The sequence below is a fragment of the Ceratotherium simum genome, chromosome 22 (genome assembly GCF_057802395.1).
Source record: "Ceratotherium simum simum isolate JZ-2026a chromosome 22, ASM5780239v1, whole genome shotgun sequence".
In the NCBI taxonomy this organism is placed as follows: Eukaryota; Metazoa; Chordata; class Mammalia; order Perissodactyla; family Rhinocerotidae; genus Ceratotherium; species Ceratotherium simum.
The window spans coordinates 36,400,242-36,418,437 of record NC_141921.1 but is presented as its reverse complement, the minus strand read 5'-3'; the positions used below and the strand labels follow the sequence as shown (position 1 = coordinate 36,418,437).

The following is an 18,196-nucleotide window of genomic DNA, read 5'->3' as shown; positions in this document are numbered from 1 at the left end:
TCCGCCGCGGGGGAGGAGCCCCGGAGGCCGCAAGGGAGCGAGGACAAGGAGCGCGGCGCCCCCCCACGCACGCTCGGCGGGCTCGCGGCGCCTCCAGGGATCGTCCGCCAAGTGCGCGGCGCAAGGGGCGGAGCCGCGGGCTCCGGGCGCGGGGGGCGGGGCCTCGGGTCAGCTGACCCCGGCAGTGGAGGCCGAACCCAGAAGCCGGGCTCGGGTGGCGGATCCTGACGCGGCGAGGTGGGTTTGAGGCTGGGGGCAAATGCGAAGGCAGCGGGTCGGGACTCTGGGGCTTCCCTGCCACGTCTTTCCAAACCCTCCTCCAAACCCTGGACCATCCTGGGGCTCCTGTCTCCTCCTTGGGGCGCGAGATCCTGGGACGGGGCTCTGGGCCGGGATTGGGTGGCCCTCGGGGGCCCATGTCCCCCTCCTCAGGGGCGACCATCATGGCCTCTCGGACCAGCCTGGCCGGGGATTGGGGTCTGGGTCCCCTTTTCACCTCCTGGTCCGGGCCGACGGGCCCCTTCGCTTCTGGCGGCTTTGTTTTCCCCAGGGCGGACTAGGGGAGGGGGCCTCGCGGCGATTGAGCGCTGACCCCAGCGGCTGCCCTGTCATTATCCCCGCCAAACAGGCGGCTCGCGCTGGGCTGAGTCACCAGGAGGGAGTTGTGACCCAGGACCCAGAGGCCTGGAGTGGGCGGTATCCCCAAGCCGGACGCTCCTTTCCTCGGTATACTCCCCAGGTCTGCCCAGACTGCCTCCTCCCCATGCCATGCCTAGGGCAAGTTTCCAAGTGTGTACCTGGGAAGTCTGGGTTTGGAAGTGTGAGGACTGGCACGGGTATTGTCCATTCAATACTTACTGATGGCTGCTGTGTGCCAGGGACCCCAGCGGGGAGGGGGGGAGCTACAGCCAGAACGGAATAATAGCCATCCCTGGCTGTTACTACTGAGTGAGTACTAACCTGTGCCAGGCACCGTTCTGATCCCTTGGCCAGGATTATCTCATTTAACTCTGCAGTCCGCCTGGGAGATGGATAGTTGCATTATTCCCCCACTTTACAGATTGGAACTCTGAGGCTGAATCACTTGCCCGGGAGTTCTATACTAGTAGGCATCAGGCAGGTCAGTTCCAAAGTGCTTTCTCTTCAACCCTAGGCCATCCCAACTCACAACTAGGTCTTTCTCCCTCCCTCCCTTCCTTTCTTCCTTCTTTTCTCTCTGTTTCTCTCTTTCTTTCTCCCTTCTAGTCTCTCTCTGCTTTCTGAACCTTTACTGTGCAGCTGGTGTGTCTAGGCCCTGAGAATACGTTTACAACCAGGGTGATGGAAGAGGAGTGGGCTTAAAGAGCAATGTTCGCTGAGGATTCTTCAGGTGTGTGGACAAGGGGGGGCAAGAGATGACAGGTGTCATCCAGCCAGCTCTTGCAAGGCCTCTTTGAGAGAGCAATGTGGACTGGGTCTCAGTATCTCTTTATCAGGCCCTCCAGGGGAAGAGGACACTCCTAGGGGAAGAGACAGCATGTGCAGAAGCCTGGAGGCCTGAGAATGACTATTTAAGGGACAGGGGATGAAGTGGGGAGGGCAGTTCTTGGAGTACCATAGGGCTTTGCCTCAAGGAATTTGGGCTCGATCTAGTAGATGCAGGTGGCCACTTGACTGGCTTCGGTGGAAAGCATCTCCCTGACTCAGCTTGGGATCTGGGAGAGGCACTTGGAGGTGGCAGAAGATGCCTTCTCCAGTGCAGCCTTTCTCAAAGTGTGGCCCCGTGCACCAGAATCAGCTAGGGGAGCTTCTTAAACGCAAGGTCCCTGATTCCCAGCCCAGACACACTGATCTCGAATTTTGAACACGTGTCCTCCCAGGACCCCTGCTGTGGTCCTTGTTAAACTTATGGAGGAGGTCAAGCTTTGTTGCAACCCTGGACATCCGTTTGCTTCGTGCTGTGTGTCCAGAAGGTGAGCCTATTTTCAGAAGCAAGGCCTGGGCCCAGACTGGCTCCCTTCTTGGTTCAGAACCTACAGGTGAAGGGCCGTATGCACAGCGGCCCTCAGAGGAAGGCGCCTTCTGTTCAGGGCTCAGGTGTGTCTCAGATCATACTGAGCCCCGAGCTGCACACAGCGCTGTGCATGAACAGGAGACCACCCGCCCAGTGCCCTGGGCCCTGTGAGCTAAGATACATTCCTCAGGACACCCCCTCCCTCACTGGGCATGTGTCCACCTCATTACTTCCCCAACTTGGCGAAAAGAGGGAGTGAGAGAATGGCCTCAGAGTGGTTGAGATACTGGACTCTCATCCTCAAACAGTTACTACCATGCATTATGTCAGGCACTGGGCTCAGAGCTTTATGTGCATTTCATCTGCACAACAGCCCCAAAGAATGTGTCGTTATCCTCATTTTGTAGACAGGCTCAGACAGGTTACTCACTTGCTCAGGGCCACTCAACCTTATCTGTAGAATGGGGGCAGTATTCCCCATCTGACAGGGAAGTTACGAGGATGGCAGTGTACTAACACGTGATGGACTGCAGTGGCTTGATCAGAATCTGGGGCGGGGTGAGGAGGCAGTCCCGTTGCGGGGTGGCTGGGGAACAAAAGGACTTGATTTGAAATGCCTTTGGCATTGCCGAGATACAGTTCTCACCTGGACTGTATGTTATCCTGGGGTGGCCTTGTAGGTGCTGGTGGCAGGACATCAGGTAAATTTTTCCAACATCAGCTGTGCTGAAGGTCATCAAGGTGGGTCACCAAGGTACAAGAAGAGGTTTTCGGCCACTTTTGCTGGGCCCTGGAGATGCTGCAGTGAACCAGGCAGGCGGTGACCTGGGGCGCCCTCGTCTCCAGCTCCGGGGCCTCTGCTAGTCACGTCAGGGCTGAGAGCCTGGAGCTTCCTAAGAAAAGAAGCTGACTCGCTTCCTGTCCCTCCCCAACGCTCTCAGATCCCTGCAGGCTCAGCAGTTGCATGGGTTCAGCCTGGGTATTCTAGTCCGTCTGGGCTGCTGTAACAAAATACTGTAGACTGCGTGGCTTAGAAACAACAGATGTTTATTTCTTATGGTTCTGGAGGCTGAGAAATCCAGGATCAAGGTGCTAGTCAATTCAATGTCTGGGTCCACTTCTTGTTCATAGATGGCTGTCTTCTCACTGTGCCCTCACATGGCAGAAGGGGTGCCAGAGCTGTCTGGTTCTCTTTTATAAGGGCACTCACCCCATTCATGAGGGCTCTGCCCTCATGGCCTAAGTACCTCCCAAAGGCCCCGCCTCAGAACACCATCATGTTGGGGGTTAGGTTTCATTGCATTTGGGGGGGACATAAACCTTCAGTCTATAGCACAGGGCATTGCTTTATGAGGATCGTGGGGCTCCTGACACAAGTAGGAACTGAAGGTGGCTGGAGAGAGCCTCAGCCTGGGTGAGGAGGGCCCCTCTGAGCCCAGTGACAAAAGGGGAAGCTCGCTTTTTGGCTGTACAAGAATCTGGGTGGCTATGCCAGACCACAGGAGGGTTCTGCTGCACCCAGGGACAGAGTGCCTGAGGAAGTGTGACCTGGTGGCTGTGAGAAGGGGTTTGGGTCCCGGTCTGGGCTTTGACTCCTGGTTTTGCTGCTTCTTGGCTGGATGGCCCTGGCAACTCACTTCCCTGGTTCCTCACCGATGTTTCAGTAGCTCCCACTTCGCAGAGGTGATGTGAAGCTAGATGTGCCAGTGCCTGCAAGGTGCTTGGCACAGAGCTGCTAAGGAGCTCAGTGATCGGGGGCTATGATGACTCTGTGTGGTAGGGATGGCTCCCGCAGGCTCCACTGTCTCTCCCTTCTCTGAGACCGTCACACGGGCAGTCACTGTCCAGGGTGCTCGAGTACAGGAGGGTCCTTCCTTGCCTGCCCCTGCAACCACCATCTTCTGGCTTTGTCGGTGGTGAGAATGGGGAGGTGGCTGTGGACTCCGTGCCAGCAGGTGTCCCACACACATGAGCTCCTGGGAAAATACGGCTTGAGCGCACCACACTTGAATCCCAGCCACCTGTGCAACCCTGGGACTCACCTGGGATTCTCCACTTGCCTCATCCAACCAATGCTGGGGGACAAGCCTTCTTTAAGTGAGATAACATACTGAATGGGCCTGGTCTCAGCAGACCGTCACAGTGTAATTTACAATAACAAAAGATTGGAAACCATCTAAATGTTCAAGAGTTACAGCAGGGCCGGCCCTGTGGCTTGGTGGTTAAGTGTGTGCGCTGCGATGCTGGTGGCCCGGGTTCGGATCCCGGGTGCGCATTGAGGCACCACTTCTCTGTCCATCCTGAGGCCGAGTCCCACATACAGCAACTAGAAGGGTGTGCAGCTATGACATACAACTATCTACTGGGGCTTTAGGGGCAAAAAATAAAATAAATAAAATCTTTAAAAAAAAAAAAAAAAAAAAAAGAGTTACAGCAAAGGTGACGTTGTTTGAGGGCTCGGTTCTCCACACTCTATTTATGAACTCATTTAACCCTCACGGCTGTACGAGGGAGGCACTGTTATCACCCCATTGTACAGATGGGGGAACTGAGGCACAGAGGGGCTATCACAGCATTAATGAGTGGTAAAGCTGGGATTTGAGGGCACTTTTCCCTGACCACAGATCCAGCATTCTACCTGCACATTTGGTTGCCATGTGTTTGCTTTGATCTCTGTTCTTGAGGCTAGTTGTGTCCTCTGGTTCCTGGGCTTGGTCGGTGCCAGGTGATAAGGCTGGCATGGGCTTAGGTTGGCGGGAGCATGACTAGGATCCGGGCCTCCCAAGGCTAAAGGCCCCCTTTCTTTCTCCCTGTAGAACGCCCCCTCCCTCCCGCAGCAGCCATGGTCTGGAAGAAACTGGGCTCCGGCAACTTCTCCAGCTGCCCCAACGGCTCCCGCCAGTGGATATGGGACGTGTTTGGCGAGTGTGCCCAGGACGGCTGGGACGAGGCCAGCGTGGGCCTGGGCTTGATCTCCATTTTCTGCTTTGCTGCGTCCACCTTCCCGTGAGTAGTGTCAGGGTGGCAGGCATGGGGCAGGGGCTCTGGGGACTGCAGGGAGGAGGGGCTGCCTGGCTGGCGTGGGCCTCTCCAGACTCCAGGCCGAGTGTGCTCCCTCCCCCACCCCCACTCACTGACTTCCACCCCACCTTGGGGGGCTCTGCACTGAACCCCACCCTAGGCCCCGCTTTGTGCTGGGGGCAATTCTGACAACAGGTAATAGTTGCTACTGTTTACTGAGTGCCCGCTGTGTACCTGGCTCAGTTCTAAGCACTTGACATGTTTTTACTTCATTTAATCCTCATAACAACCCTGTGAAATAGGGACAATTACTATCCCTACTTTACTAGGAAACGGAAACCCAGAGAGGTTAAGGAACTTGCTCTAGGTTGCACAGCTAGTGAGAGGAGGCGGAGGGCTGGGAGGGCTGGGAAGCACGAGACACAGCCTCTGTCCTGTGACAATCTGGTGGTGGACAAGCAGCGATTACAAAATAGTGTGGCCAGTGCCGTGATTGGAGAATGTGACCTGGACAAGTCACTTTGCTGCTCTGTGCCTCAGTTTCCTCATCTGTAAAATGAGAATGCTGTTCTCCACCTCCCAGGGTTGCTGTGAGGATGGCATGGGGGGTGTGTACAGAAAGCACCCAGCTCAGGGCCTTTGCACAATGCATGCTCAATTGCATGGCTGGACGGCGTGTGTGAGGGTCAGGGGGCCAGGGAGGGGTGAGGTCGAGGAGGTCATCGAGGGCCCTGTCATGGAAGGGCATTCTCCACTGTTAGGAAATTTGCTCTTTATCCTGAGGGGGAAAGATAAGGGTTTATTCAGGGGCTTGACATTTTTTTAAATAGGTTTTTTGAGAGAGAGTTCACATACCATACAATTAGCCCACTTAAATGCACAGTTCAATGGTTTTAGAATATCCACAGAATTGTGTAACCATCGCCACAGTCAGTTTTAGATCATTTTCATCACCCTAAAAAGAGACCCCAAAACAAATGAGTCATTCCTCATTTCCTCCTAAATCTCCCAGCCCCTGGCAACCACTGGTTTCCTTTCTATCTCTATAGATTTGCCTATTCTGGACATTTCGTATAAATGGAATCATACGTATGTGGCCTTTTGTGACTGGCTTCTTACACTTAACATAACATCTTCAAGGTTCATCCATGTTGTAGCACGTTTCGGTACTTCATTCCTTTTTCTGTCCGAATAATAGTCCATTGTATGTGTAGAGCATATTTTATTTATTCGTTCATCCATTGGTGGACATTTGGGTTGTCTCTGCTTTTTGGCTATTATGATTAAGGCTGCTATGTACATTCATGTACAAGTTTTTGTGGGGACAGATGTTTTCATTTCTCTTGGGTGTATACCTAGGAGAGGAATTGCTGAGTCATATAATAACTCCACATTTAATCTTTTGAGGAACTGCCAGACTGTTTTCCAAAGCACTTGCACCATTTTTATATTCCCAGCGGTGTGTCAAGGTTCCAGTTTCTCCAAATCTTCATCAACCTTTGTTATTTTCTATCTTTTTTATTACAGCCATCCTAGGGGATGGAAAGTGGTATCTCACTGTGGTTTGATTTCTATTTCCCTGGTGACTAGTGATGTTAAGTAGCTTTTCATGAGCTTATTGGCCAACTATATATCTTCTTTGGAAAAAGGTCTATTCAGATCCTTTGCCTGTTTTTCAATTGGATTATTTGTCTTTTCGTTGTTGAGTTGTGAGAGTTCTTTATATATTCTAGATACAACACCCTCATCTAATATGTGATTTGCAAATATTTTCTCATTTTGTGGGTTGTCTTTTTTTGTGTGTGTATGAGGAAGATCAGCCCTGAGCTAACATCCATGCCAGTCCTCCTCTTTTTGCTGAGGAAGACTGGCCCTGAGCTAACATCCATGCCCATCTTCCTCCACTTTATGTGGGACACTGCCACAGCATGGCCTGACAAGTGGTGCGTCGGTGCGCGCCCAGGATCCAAACTCGGGCAGCCAGCAGCGGAGTGCGTGCGCTTAACTGCTACGCCACAGGGCCGGCCCCTGTGCGGGTTGTCTTTTCACTTGATTGTGTCCTTTGAAGCAAAAAAGTTATAAATTTTGATAGTGTTCAATTTATTTTTTCTTCTGTGGCTTGTGCTTTTGGTGTTATATCTAAGAAATCATAGCCTAACTCAAGTAACAAAGATATGCCTTTATCTTTTCTTCTGAGGGTTTCATAGATTTATCTGATTCTGACACCAGTTCCGATGTGTGTTTTTTTCCCAAACCACCAAGCAATTAACTCACTTCTGACACTACCTGGAGACAGCATCAGATCCCACAGGTTAAAGGCTCAGTCCTAGAAGACTGACCCCCCAACCGCCCCCACATCAGATGCCCATCTCAGGTCCAGGTTGTCATCTGTGCTTCTGACTGACCTGCTATAAATCGGAGGTTCCAACAACCCCTCCTCGAATTTGAGTAATTTGATAGAGTGGCTCACAGAACTCAGAGAAATATTTTACTAATAGATCACTGATTTGTTATAAAAGAATATAACTTAAGAACAGCCAGATGCAAGACATGCATAGGGCAAGGCACATGGGAAGGCACTTGGAGCTTCCGTGCCCTCCAAGTGCACCACTCCCCAAATCTCCACATATTCACTGACCCAGAAGCTCTCCGAACCCCATCTTTTTGGGTTTTCATGGGGGTCTTATCACATAGGCATGGTTGAAAAAATCATTGGCTGTTGGAGATTGAACTCAATCTTCAGCCCCTCTCCCTTTCCCGGAGGTCAGGGGCGTGGAAATGAAAGTTCCACCCCTCTAATCACATGGTTGGTCTCCCTGACCATCAGCCCCCTCCTCAAGTGACCTAGGAGCTTTCCCAAAGTCACCTAATTAAGATAACAGAAGATACTTCTATTGCTCTCATCACTTAGGAAATTACAAGGGTGTTAGAAACTCTGTGCCAAGAACAGGGAAGAAGACCACAAATATGTTTTTTTAATTATAAATCACAAATTAGCTCTTACATTTGGGTCTTTGATCCAGTTTGAGTTGTGTTTTGTATATGGTGTGAGGTAGGGGTCCAAGCTCATTCTTTTGCGTGGGAATATCCAGTTGTTCAGGTACCGTGTGTTGAAAAGACTGTCCTTCCCCTGTTGAATCTTCCTAGTACACTGTCAAGAGCTGACATTTTTACTGGGAATTACCTTGTTCCAGGTGCCATAGTAGGTGTGGTGCAAGTAAGCACAACACACACTATCCTTGCCTTTGCAGAGCTTCCATTCTGGCACCCTTTAAAAGACAGTCTGAGAATCACAGGGAAAAAGGACTGGAGGGACAAGGAGAGAGACTGGAGGCAGGGAGACCACCTCGGAGGCTGTGTAAGACGTCCAGCAAGCAGTGATGTCGGGGGGCATTGGAGAGGCCCTTAGGAGGCAGACTGGACAGGTGTGGGTGACTGATGGAGGTCGAGGAAGAGAGACTCCCTGTCCTGGAGTGAGAGCTTCCCCAGAACTATCTGAGGAGCTGGCTGAGGCTTCCCCTTCCTGCCATGGCATAAGGCTGGCCCTAACCAGTTTAACCAGTGAGGGGGGTCAGAGGCCTGGGAGAGAGCCCCAAGTGATGACAGGAAGGGCAGCCACCTTCCTGCCCCTCCTCAGGACACTGCCTTTCCTGGGTGTGACAAAATCAGTTTCCCTGCGATTTAAGGAGACACAGCAAGTCACAGTGTCCCAGAAGGAGCTTTAAGGGCCACGTGATAAACCTTAATTAAGGGCCTTCTCGGTGCCAGGCCTGTGCTGGGCACTGTCCCTGCCCTCAGGAAGCTTGAGTCCCAGAGGGACGGGGACATCCAGTGTTACAAAGGAGGAAGGAGAGGATGCCAGTGAGCTCACGCCAAGGAAGGCTCGGAGGAGGCACTGGTACTTCCTGAAAGATGGAGAGGAGGGGGTGGCAAATGTCTGCAGATGATGAGCTTGGAGGAAGGGACCACAGTCCTGGGGGAGGGGACGAGGGCAGAGGGACAGCTGGACCTGGAGACCTTATAAGGGTGTGCTCAGGAGGATGTGGGTCCTTACTGAAAAGCAGTGGAAGGCTCTGAAAGATTTTGGCAAGATTGGGGTTTTAGAAAGATCCTGAGAGGGTGGATGGATTTGAGGGGAACCAGGCTTGGTTAGGAGACCTCGAGAGGTGGGTGGAGGGGGCTCGATAGGAGATGGAGATGGGAGGACAGCTGGGGGAAGACCCTGCGCCGATGCCCAGCTTTCCTAGTCTCTGGCTTGGGTGATGGATGGGCAGAGGTGCCATTTACTTACCTTGTTCTTATTTACATACACACAGATGATTAAAAGGAATGTAACAGTAAATGGCAGTGTGTGGGATGGTTAAGAGCGAGACTGGAGCCTCAGGGTCTGGGTGCAAATCCTGGCTCCAAGACTCCCTAGGTATGTGACATGACTTGTTCAGTCCCCAGTGAGGAGGCTCGTCAAAATAGACTTGACCTCATGGGGGGCTGTGAGGACAGAATGAATTAATACACACGAAGGGCTCGGAGCTGCACCCGAGGCCCCGTTGCCACTGTCAGCTTTGGACTCATGCTGAGACCTGGCCAGAGGTCCAAAGAGAGGGTCCCAGCACCAAGGACCTTTAGGAAAACAACCTAGGTACCAAAAGCCACTGACTACTGTTAACGGAAAGCACAGCTCCAGGCCCCACAGCCCCTCCTTCTCTGTTGCCCTTTGAAGATAACAGGCTGTGGTTCAGCCCATCTTGTCATCAAGCGCTCCTGGAGATGGGGCGATGCCCAAGCCTTGGGCCCACTGCCACCACCACTATCCTTCTTTGAAACCCCCACAGCCTCCATAGAAGAAAGAATCCAGGGTCTCTATGAAGTGGTTCTCAGGGCCTAACATAAAACTTCAGGACCCTGTAAAAACACAAAGTCCCCGCTGGGACACCCCAGGGTGCTATGGAGGAGCATCTGAGTAATGCTGTGGATCTCTGTGGGAAGATGCACATCCTGTAGTCTCCAGGTTGGAAGGGAATCTCCAGAGGGCAAAGAAAGGCTCATGAGGATTCTGCCTGCGGGAAGGATTGGCTCCCAGGCGACCTCCTGTGCTTCCGCTGACCCTGCCCTACTGTTCTGTGGTTGTCTCATCTTGGGGTGGGGGCTATTCCCTCCTTTACCCTCCAAGGCAGCGTCACAGCCCTTGACCCCTGAGCGTGCCTCTCCCTCCTCTGCCACAGCCAGTACATCACGGCCTGCAAGACAGGCAGCATGGACCAGGCCCTGTCTCTGTGGTTCCTCCTGGGCTGGATCGGCGGAGACTCCTGCAACCTCATTGGCTCCTTCCTCGCTGACCAGCTGCCCCTGCAGGTGGGCCGGCCCCCGGGCGGGGTGGGCTGCCTAAGACAGCCATGGCAGAGGCATTGGGGCAGCCGGCAGGGGAGGCCCGGGCTCCAGAATCCTGACCCATCGTTCCATCTCAGGAGGGCCCCACTCTGTAAAAAGAGCCCTCTGCCCTGCCACGCAGCGTGACAGAGAGCTGATCAACGCCCTTCTCTGGGCCTCAGCTTCTACTTCTGCAGAATGAGTGCATCCGGCCAGAGGATTGCTGGGCTCCTTCACCTGTGCTATGGTCAACACTGAGCTTTTGGGGTGTGGGGCCCCGGAGGAGGAAAGTTTCCCTTGGAGGCCCAGGTGCTGCCATCCTCTTGTGGCTGGGCGGAGCTGAATCGCCATCAGGAATCCATTGTCTTCCCAAGCAGGGCTGTGAAGTCTTAATTGCTCCTGTGTCAGGCCAGACCAGAGCCCTCACTTCCCCTCTGCGTGCCTTCTTGTCCTGACTAGTGGAGCTAGCCACCATTACTGCCCAGGCCGGGCCCTTTGCCCACCTGATCTCTATGCCAGGTAGGAGCTGTGATCCCCTCCTTTCCAGATGAAGAAACAGCTCAGAAAGGTGAAGTGACTTGCCGAGGTGTGGTCCCCGGAGCCTGGGACCGCAGCCAACGCCCCGGGCCCTGCTTCTCTTGCAGACGTACACCGCGGTGTATTACGTCTTGGCGGACCTGCTGATGCTGTCACTGTACTTTCATTACAAGTTTAAGAAACGCCCCGCTGCGTGTGAGTATGGGCGTCTCTCTGTGTCGGGTGGTTGAGGGGCACCTGGGAGGGCTGGGAGCTTGGGAGGAAGCAGGTTTCCCATTGCTGGGTGATAAACCAAACCTCGGAAAGGCTTTCTTGGGCCTTATCTGAAAGCCTGAGCCCTGATCGGCCAAGATAGAGGCCAGTGGGCAGTGAGCACATCCGGGCAGGCCCACAGGGAGTCCCCCACCCTTGAGTTGTCATTCAGCAAACATGACTTCAGCTGCTCCTCCGTGCCCAACTGGGCCTGGAGCTGGGGAAACAAGGACAAGGCACACAGACCATTGCTGCCCTTGAGGATCCAGAAAGGGTGATGGCCAAGGTCAGGTCGGGGGCTATACAAGACCAGGCACTTGGGGGTGGGGCTGTCTCAGCATTTCCAGTTTGGATAAGCCCCTCCTGACCCTACTGCCCTCATCATTTCACCTTTACAACCCTAGGTACTGTTATTATACCCATTCTACAGATGAGAAATTAAAGCTCAGAGAGATTAGGTCACTTGCCCAAGGTCACACAGCCACTGAGGGCCAAGGCCAGGACTCAAGTCCTAGCCTGTCTGCTGCCACTCAGATCCCTAACCGCGGCTTTCCTCCTACCTCACGTCCAGTGTCTGCCTCCATCAATTCTGTGCTCTTGTTCATCTTGGGGCTGGCGTGTATCACTCCGCTGCTGAGCAGCGCTGGCTCTGTGGCTGCCCCGAGGGAGGTCTTCTGGGGGCGGTCGCTCCTGTCTGTGGAGCCGACCAGTAAGGTGAGGTATGGGTACTCGACGGTACAGTGGGGGCGGGGCCTGGCTCGTGGGTGGGAGGTTGCCCTCTAGGAGGGAGCTTGGGGATCTCACCCTGCACCTCTGGCCTCTACGAGGCACTGAGCACCCCCCTCTGCCCTCTCAGCCCTTCACTCGGCAGGAAATCATTGGCTTTGTCATCGGCTCCATCTCCAGCATGCTGTACCTGCTCTCCCGGCTGCCTCAGATCCGCACCAACGTGAGCCTCGGGCAGGGGCAGGTGGGGCCGAATCGAAGAGGAGCCGGCCTGGCAGCTCAGGCCCGCTGGGTTAAGGGGTAGCATGGTGCGGGAGTCTTCGTGCAGAAGGTCTGGGTCCAAACTCACTGTTGGCTTGAGCAAGTTAATCCAATTCTCCAAGCCTCAGTTTCTGCCTCTGGAAAGTGGGCATGCTGATGCCTGCCGTCAGGGGCCCGGATGAGCCCTGTGTGTCTCAGGGAAGGTGAGAGTGAGGGGCTGAGCTGAGAGGCCTGAGAGGAGAGGAGAAAGTGGGGAATCAGGGATGGGGAGGCTTGCTGGGCAGTGAACGTCAGCATGGGGCTGGAGAGCAGGCCTGGTGGGGCCAGCGCGTGTGGCAGCCACGGTCTCCTATGGACCTGGGTGGGGGGCCTGGGAGAGGTCGTTGGAGTGGGGATGAGGAGTCAGGCCCTGGAAGGGACTGGTCTGTGTGCCAGGCCCATGTCGGACACTGGGCACACAGTGAAAACTCAGCTGAGAGCATGCACAATATGATGGGGCAGACAGACACATGGACAGTTACAGCCCAGAGTGATGAGTCTTGTTTGAGGTCTCTGTCCCCACCCCCTCACCTCCAGTTCCTGCGGAAGTCGACCCAGGGGATCTCCTACTCGCTGTTTGCCTTGGTGATGCTGGGGAACACCCTGTATGGACTAAGTGTGCTGCTCAAAAACCCTGAGGTGGGCCAGAGCGAGGGCAGCTACCTGCTGCACCACCTGCCCTGGCTTGTGGGCAGCCTGGGCGTGCTGCTACTCGACACCATCGTATCCTTCAGGGTGCTCAGGGCAGGTGGGGCAGGGTGGGGTGGGCATGGCAGCGGTAGCTTCTGCCTGCACACGGCATCACTGTCTATTCCTTCATCCCCCCCATCCACCCATCCATTCATCCAGCCACCCATCCATCCACCCACCCATCTACCCATCCATCCACCCACCCACCCATCCTTCCGCCCATCCATCCATTCACATCCATCCATCCACCCATCTATGCATCCACCCCCTCATCCTTCCCCCCATCCATTCATTCACATCCATCCATCCACCCGTCCATCCAGCCACCCACCCATCCGTCCATCCATTCACATTCATCCATCTACCCATCCTTCCTTCCATCCATCCATCCATCCATCCACCCACCCACCCATCCGTCCATCCATTCACATTCATCCATCTACCCCTCCTTTCTTCCATCCATCCATCCACCCATCCGTCCACCCATTCATCCATCCGTCCATCCATTCACATTCATCCCTCTCCCCATCCTTCTACCCATCCATCCATCCACCCGTCCATCCACTCACCCGCCCACCCATCCATCCATCCGTCCATCCATTCACATTCATCCATCTAGCCATCCTTCCATCTATCCATCCATCCACCCATCCATCCACCCATCCACCCACCCATCCATCCATTCACGTTCATCCATCTACCCATCCATCCATCCATCCACCCATCCATCCATCGATCCATCCATCCAACAGTCAGACCTCCTGGGTTCCCGGCACCCCGCTAGACACAGATCCAGTAGTGAGCAAGAACAGAATGGCCCTTGCCTCAGGAAGCTTACAGCTCAGTGGGGAGGCAGTCAGCAGACATGTAATTGTCAAATAGTTACTTCATTTCAGTGGCAATGAGTAAGGATCACAGAGAAAAACTGTGAGAGAGTTTGAGCCAGGGGGCTGTCCTGGTTTAGAGGCTCAGCAGAGGCCTCCAGGAGTGCCATTTAAACAGTGCCCTGAAGGAGAAGGAGTCAGGCAGAGTGAAGGGAGGGATATTCCAGGCACAGTTTGTGCAAAGGCCCCGAGGAACAGGGGAAAAACCAGCCCATCCAGGCCGGAGGAATGAAAGCTGGAACATGGAGACACGTGAATTAGAGTCAGAAAAACCTGGGTTCAAATCCCGGCTCCACCACTACATAGCTGTGTGACAACGGGGCAAACCGTTAACCTCGCTGTGCTTGCGTATCTTCATATGCGTGGTGGAGGTAACAGTCGCTGTCTCACCAGGATAATGGGACAATTACGTAAGATGAGTTACCCAGAAACACTCAGCACCCAACCCAGCACACGGGGAGCGCTCAGTAAATGTTTGCTAACATTTGACTGAATGGGCCGTTATTTGGATCTCGTTTGGGAGGAAGTAAACGTGGGTCTTGTTTCAACATTTGCTGAGTCCCTGCTGGGTGCAACAAGAGATAAAGAAAATTTCAAGCTCCAGTACCCCAAATGGCCCCAGCCGCTTGGTGAAACCCCCAGGATGCTGTAGGGTGGAGGAAGGCAAGATCCTGGGGCCAGGTTTGGGGGGTGGGGGGTGGCAGTGCGGTGCCTGAGGGAAGAGGGCCCCAATGCTGGACTTGGAAGATGAATGGAGTTCAGCTAGGGGTTGAGGAGCGGGGACGGCATTCAGAGTGGAGGGCACAGCAAGAACAGAGGCTGGGAGGTCAGGGCTGACCCCTCCCACCTGCCAAAGTTGGGGCGAGAGGGAGGGAAGAGAGAACAGCCTCCGGATGGAGCATGGGCCACCCCAGGGCAGGTCCAACCCTGTCTCTGCTCGGTTAGGCCTTGACGTCGGCCCCTCCAGATCTCCATACAGTTCCTGGTGTACAGGAACACCACCACCTCCTCAGAGCGCCAGCCCCTCCTCTCCAGCTGACCAAGATGCAGGCCAAGATGACAAGGACCTCCAGATGCCACCGCCAGGAAGGGAGAAGTGTGGGCAGTCACGGTGCTGCTGACCCTGGACTAGGCCGTGGAAGAAGCTGGCGAGGCCTAGAATTCCTGGCCCAGCCGTCTCCCCCCGTGCGTCCGAAACCTCTGTGGGCTGACTCTTCCAGAAGCCCTGACTGACTGACTCTTCTAGGAAGGAGATGGCCCCCAGTGCCAGCTCGTCCTCCCCTGGGACACACCTCCCAGGGTCTAAAGCAGCTGTCCCTGGGAGCCTGGAGGGAGGGGGCTGCAGCTGAGACAGAAGACAGTGAGGCTGCCCCTCAGCTCACCTACCTCATTCTGCCTGCTCACCCCTGGGGGGACACAGCACAGCCCGGTGCAGCCAGACTGTCCTGTGGGCTGCAGAGAGCCGAGTAAATGGTACTTCCCAGCGGGGCCTGTTCTGTTGCTCCTTCCCCAGGGTGCTGGGGTCTGGGCTGCTCTGGGGAACTGCGGTGGAAGGGATCTGGGCCTCACCCCCCAGGGCCCAGGTGGGGCCTAAAGGGTTAGCATGTGGGAGAGCCCAGCAGAAGGGGACCAAGTGTGCTGGCCAGCCCCAGGGGCCTCTGGTTTCTTCAGCCTGCTTCTCTGTGACAAGCCCCACACCTGGTGGTGGGGACACTCCAACAGGGTCCCTGCACCGTGGCGCTCAGGGAGAAGAATAGTTAAGGTTCAGATCAAGGTGGTGTAATTACAGAGTTTAGTCCCAAAGTCTGGCAAGTAGTAAGAAATCAATAAAGGTTAGCTTTGAGTATTTTTTAGTTGGAGGAGAGGGACAACCAGATCTCCCTGGAGATCAGGGAGACTTTCCTGGAGGAGGTGACACAGCAGGAGGATGAGCAAGAGATAGCCAGGGATGGGGGGGGGGGAGGTGCTGCAGGTGGGAGGAAGGGGAGGTGCGAGAGCCGGGGAGGGGAGGAGAGGAGGGCCCTGGTTCCAGGCCCAGCCTCACTTTGTCGCCCAGACCCTGTTTGGAGTCCACTTTCCTGTTGGCCATGACCCCGTGGGTGCCTGAGGACAGAGGGGCTGGCTCCGCTCTGTGCTGGCCGCCTCTCGCCCGCACACACCCCACCTCAGGTCCCCAGAGCCATCGGGGTGGGCTGGTGCCAGGTGGGCGAGAAGCTGCACCTCGGCCTCTCTCAGAATCTTTGTCTTCCAGCCCCAGAGAAAGGAAGGAGCCCAGCAAAGGGGCCCGCAGCCTTTGCCACGAGGGGGCGCCTTTGCCCGGTTTGTGCCACCAGTATCTGCAGAGCGCAGCCCTCCACGCTCAGCCCACACTGTGCAGGGCGTCCGGGATGGGAGTGAGCCTGCTCTGGTCCCTGCCCTCAAGGAGGGGGCACGGTGGCCGGGCCCTGGTGGGAAGGGCTGTGACCAGAAGGTACAAAGTGTCGTGGGAGTGGGGATGAGAGCAGCCCCGGGAGACTCAACCAGGGAAGGCTTCCTGGAGGAGTGGCTCTGGAGCTGAATCTTGAAGGGAGAGGGAAGGGCAAGTCAGGAAAAGGGAAGGTTGTGTGCCAAGGCTTGGAGGTGGGAGTCTGGGCTGCTCCCAAGGGGGCGCCACTTACGAAGAGCCTTGAAAGCCAGGCCAGGCCAACATGAGGACAGGGTCGTGGGGGCAGCAGCTCACAGCAGGTGACTGGGTTTGGTTGGGGAAGAGGAGGAGGGCATTGGGTCTGGGGAGACCAGGGAGGGGACACCTCTGGGGCTCAGGTGGGCAGTGAGGGCAGGTAGGGCTGGTCTCCCCTGCCCTGTGCGGGGACACACTTGCGGCGCCCCAGGTGTAACTGGCAGTAGTGGACGCTGTGTGCGGGGCTGGACTGGGCGCTGTCTCATTCGGTCCTCCCAGCCCCCTTTGCGGTAGGGGCAATCATGGTGGCTGTTTTACAGATGAGAAAGCGGGCTTTGAGGAGTTAGGCAACTTGCCCAAGGTCGCCCTGCTAGGAGTGGCAGCGTGTGATTCACATTAGGTCCCTCGGCTGCAGGGGCCGTCCCACACCTAGCAAGGGTTGAGGGCTCTCAGAGTCCCCTCCCTCCCTCTGTCCTTGGCTCAGGGTCCAGGGCTTCGGGCCGGGGGCAGTCCAGCCTCACCCTCGCCCTGGAGAGCAGCCCAGCCCTGCTGGACTCAGGCCCCTTCCCACTGTCCTGAGCGGTGGCTCCCACAGCCTCTGGCCTTGTCGCAGCAGAAGGGGCCCCTAGGTCCCAGCTGGCCCTGGCCTGGGCCTGGTTCAGGTGCCCTTTGCCAGCCAGCTGTGTGGCTCCACCCGGGGCTGTGACCTGGCTCAATGCCAGTTACCTGGGGCCAGCTGGTGCCCTCCCAGCCTGAAGAGCTGGGGGCTCAGTATGGCAGCATGAACCCCAAGGACGGGCCTGAACTAGAGCTGGGTGGGGAGAAAGACGAACCATCACAGCCCCTGCCCGGGAAGCCCCGTCTGATGGGGTGACACGATGCCTTCCTCCCGGGAAGCACCGGGTGCTTCTGTCTCAGGGGGTGATGGCTCTTCCTTTCAGGCGCTGCCCAGTCTGCTGAGAGTTGTGGGTTCTTCCTCCTCGGGGAGCCCCCAGTCTGATGGGGGAGACGTGGACCCTGCCCCACGGAGTGCCCTGATGGAGAACATAGTTGTGGTTAAGTGAGATGGGCTCGTCGGGCCGTGCCCCGGCACCTGGCACGTGTGTGTAAATAAATGATGGCTGCGTTAGCTCGTCCACCAGTACCCAGGACCTCCCCAGGTTCCTCCCAAAGAACGGAGGGCCAGTCTGATTGACGGGTTCCACTGCACCGACTGGGCCATGCTTGCTGGCAGGTGGGGTCCCAGAGGTGAAGGGTCCCCAGGTGGATTTCCTTTCTCCCCCAGGCTCACACGTCTTGCTCCTTGCTGCAGGCGAGGGCTGGTAGGTCCTCGTCTCCAGGTGTGGCCCGAAGGGATGAGAGCCCTCACCTCCAGTCCTCGCTCCCGCCTGAAGTGTGGCCCCAGCAGAGTTCTGCATTTGGTTTCCGGCCCAGGCTCAGCCAAAAAAGTGGCACCACACTTACCAGCTGCCCTTGTCCAGGAGGGTTTCTCTCTTAGGATGTTCATGGGGAGCAGGAGGCTGGAACAGTCACCCCACAAAGATCCCTGTCTTGGCGGGTTATATATTAGCTATGGAATGAGATGCCGTATATGAAAATGCCTTGCACGATGCCTGGCCCCGGTGCTCCCCAACTCCCGGGGTGGGTGGGGATGGCTGCAGGAAAAGCTGGGTGCGGGTGGCATTCTCTGGCAAAGCAGAAGGAACAGCCCAGCAGCCCCGTCCTCAGCACCCAGGCCCAGGCCCTCCCAGCCCAGGGTTCCCCTTG

At 55.8% G+C, this 18,196-nt stretch overlaps 1 protein-coding gene across 2 annotated transcripts; it reads left to right on the top strand.

The window, feature by feature from the left end:
- Positions 1-129: 129 nt before the first annotated feature.
- Positions 130-15,616, top strand: SLC66A1 (solute carrier family 66 member 1). 2 transcript variants are annotated; one of them, XM_004426111.3, is made up of 8 exons: positions 130-237; positions 4,810-4,999; positions 10,237-10,366; positions 11,026-11,113; positions 11,742-11,884; positions 12,027-12,119; positions 12,734-12,919; positions 14,738-15,616. In XM_004426111.3, the coding sequence occupies exons 2-8, from the start codon at positions 4,836-4,838 to the stop codon at positions 14,807-14,809; spliced, it is 876 nt and encodes a 291-aa protein (XP_004426168.1). In that variant the 5' UTR covers positions 130-237; positions 4,810-4,835; the 3' UTR covers positions 14,810-15,616. The 2 variants fall into 2 exon arrangements, with proteins under 2 accessions (XP_004426168.1, XP_087302814.1); XM_087446688.1 differs by lacking the exon at positions 10,237-10,366 and having other exon boundaries at positions 131-237.
- Positions 15,617-18,196: the final 2,580 nt, after the last annotated feature.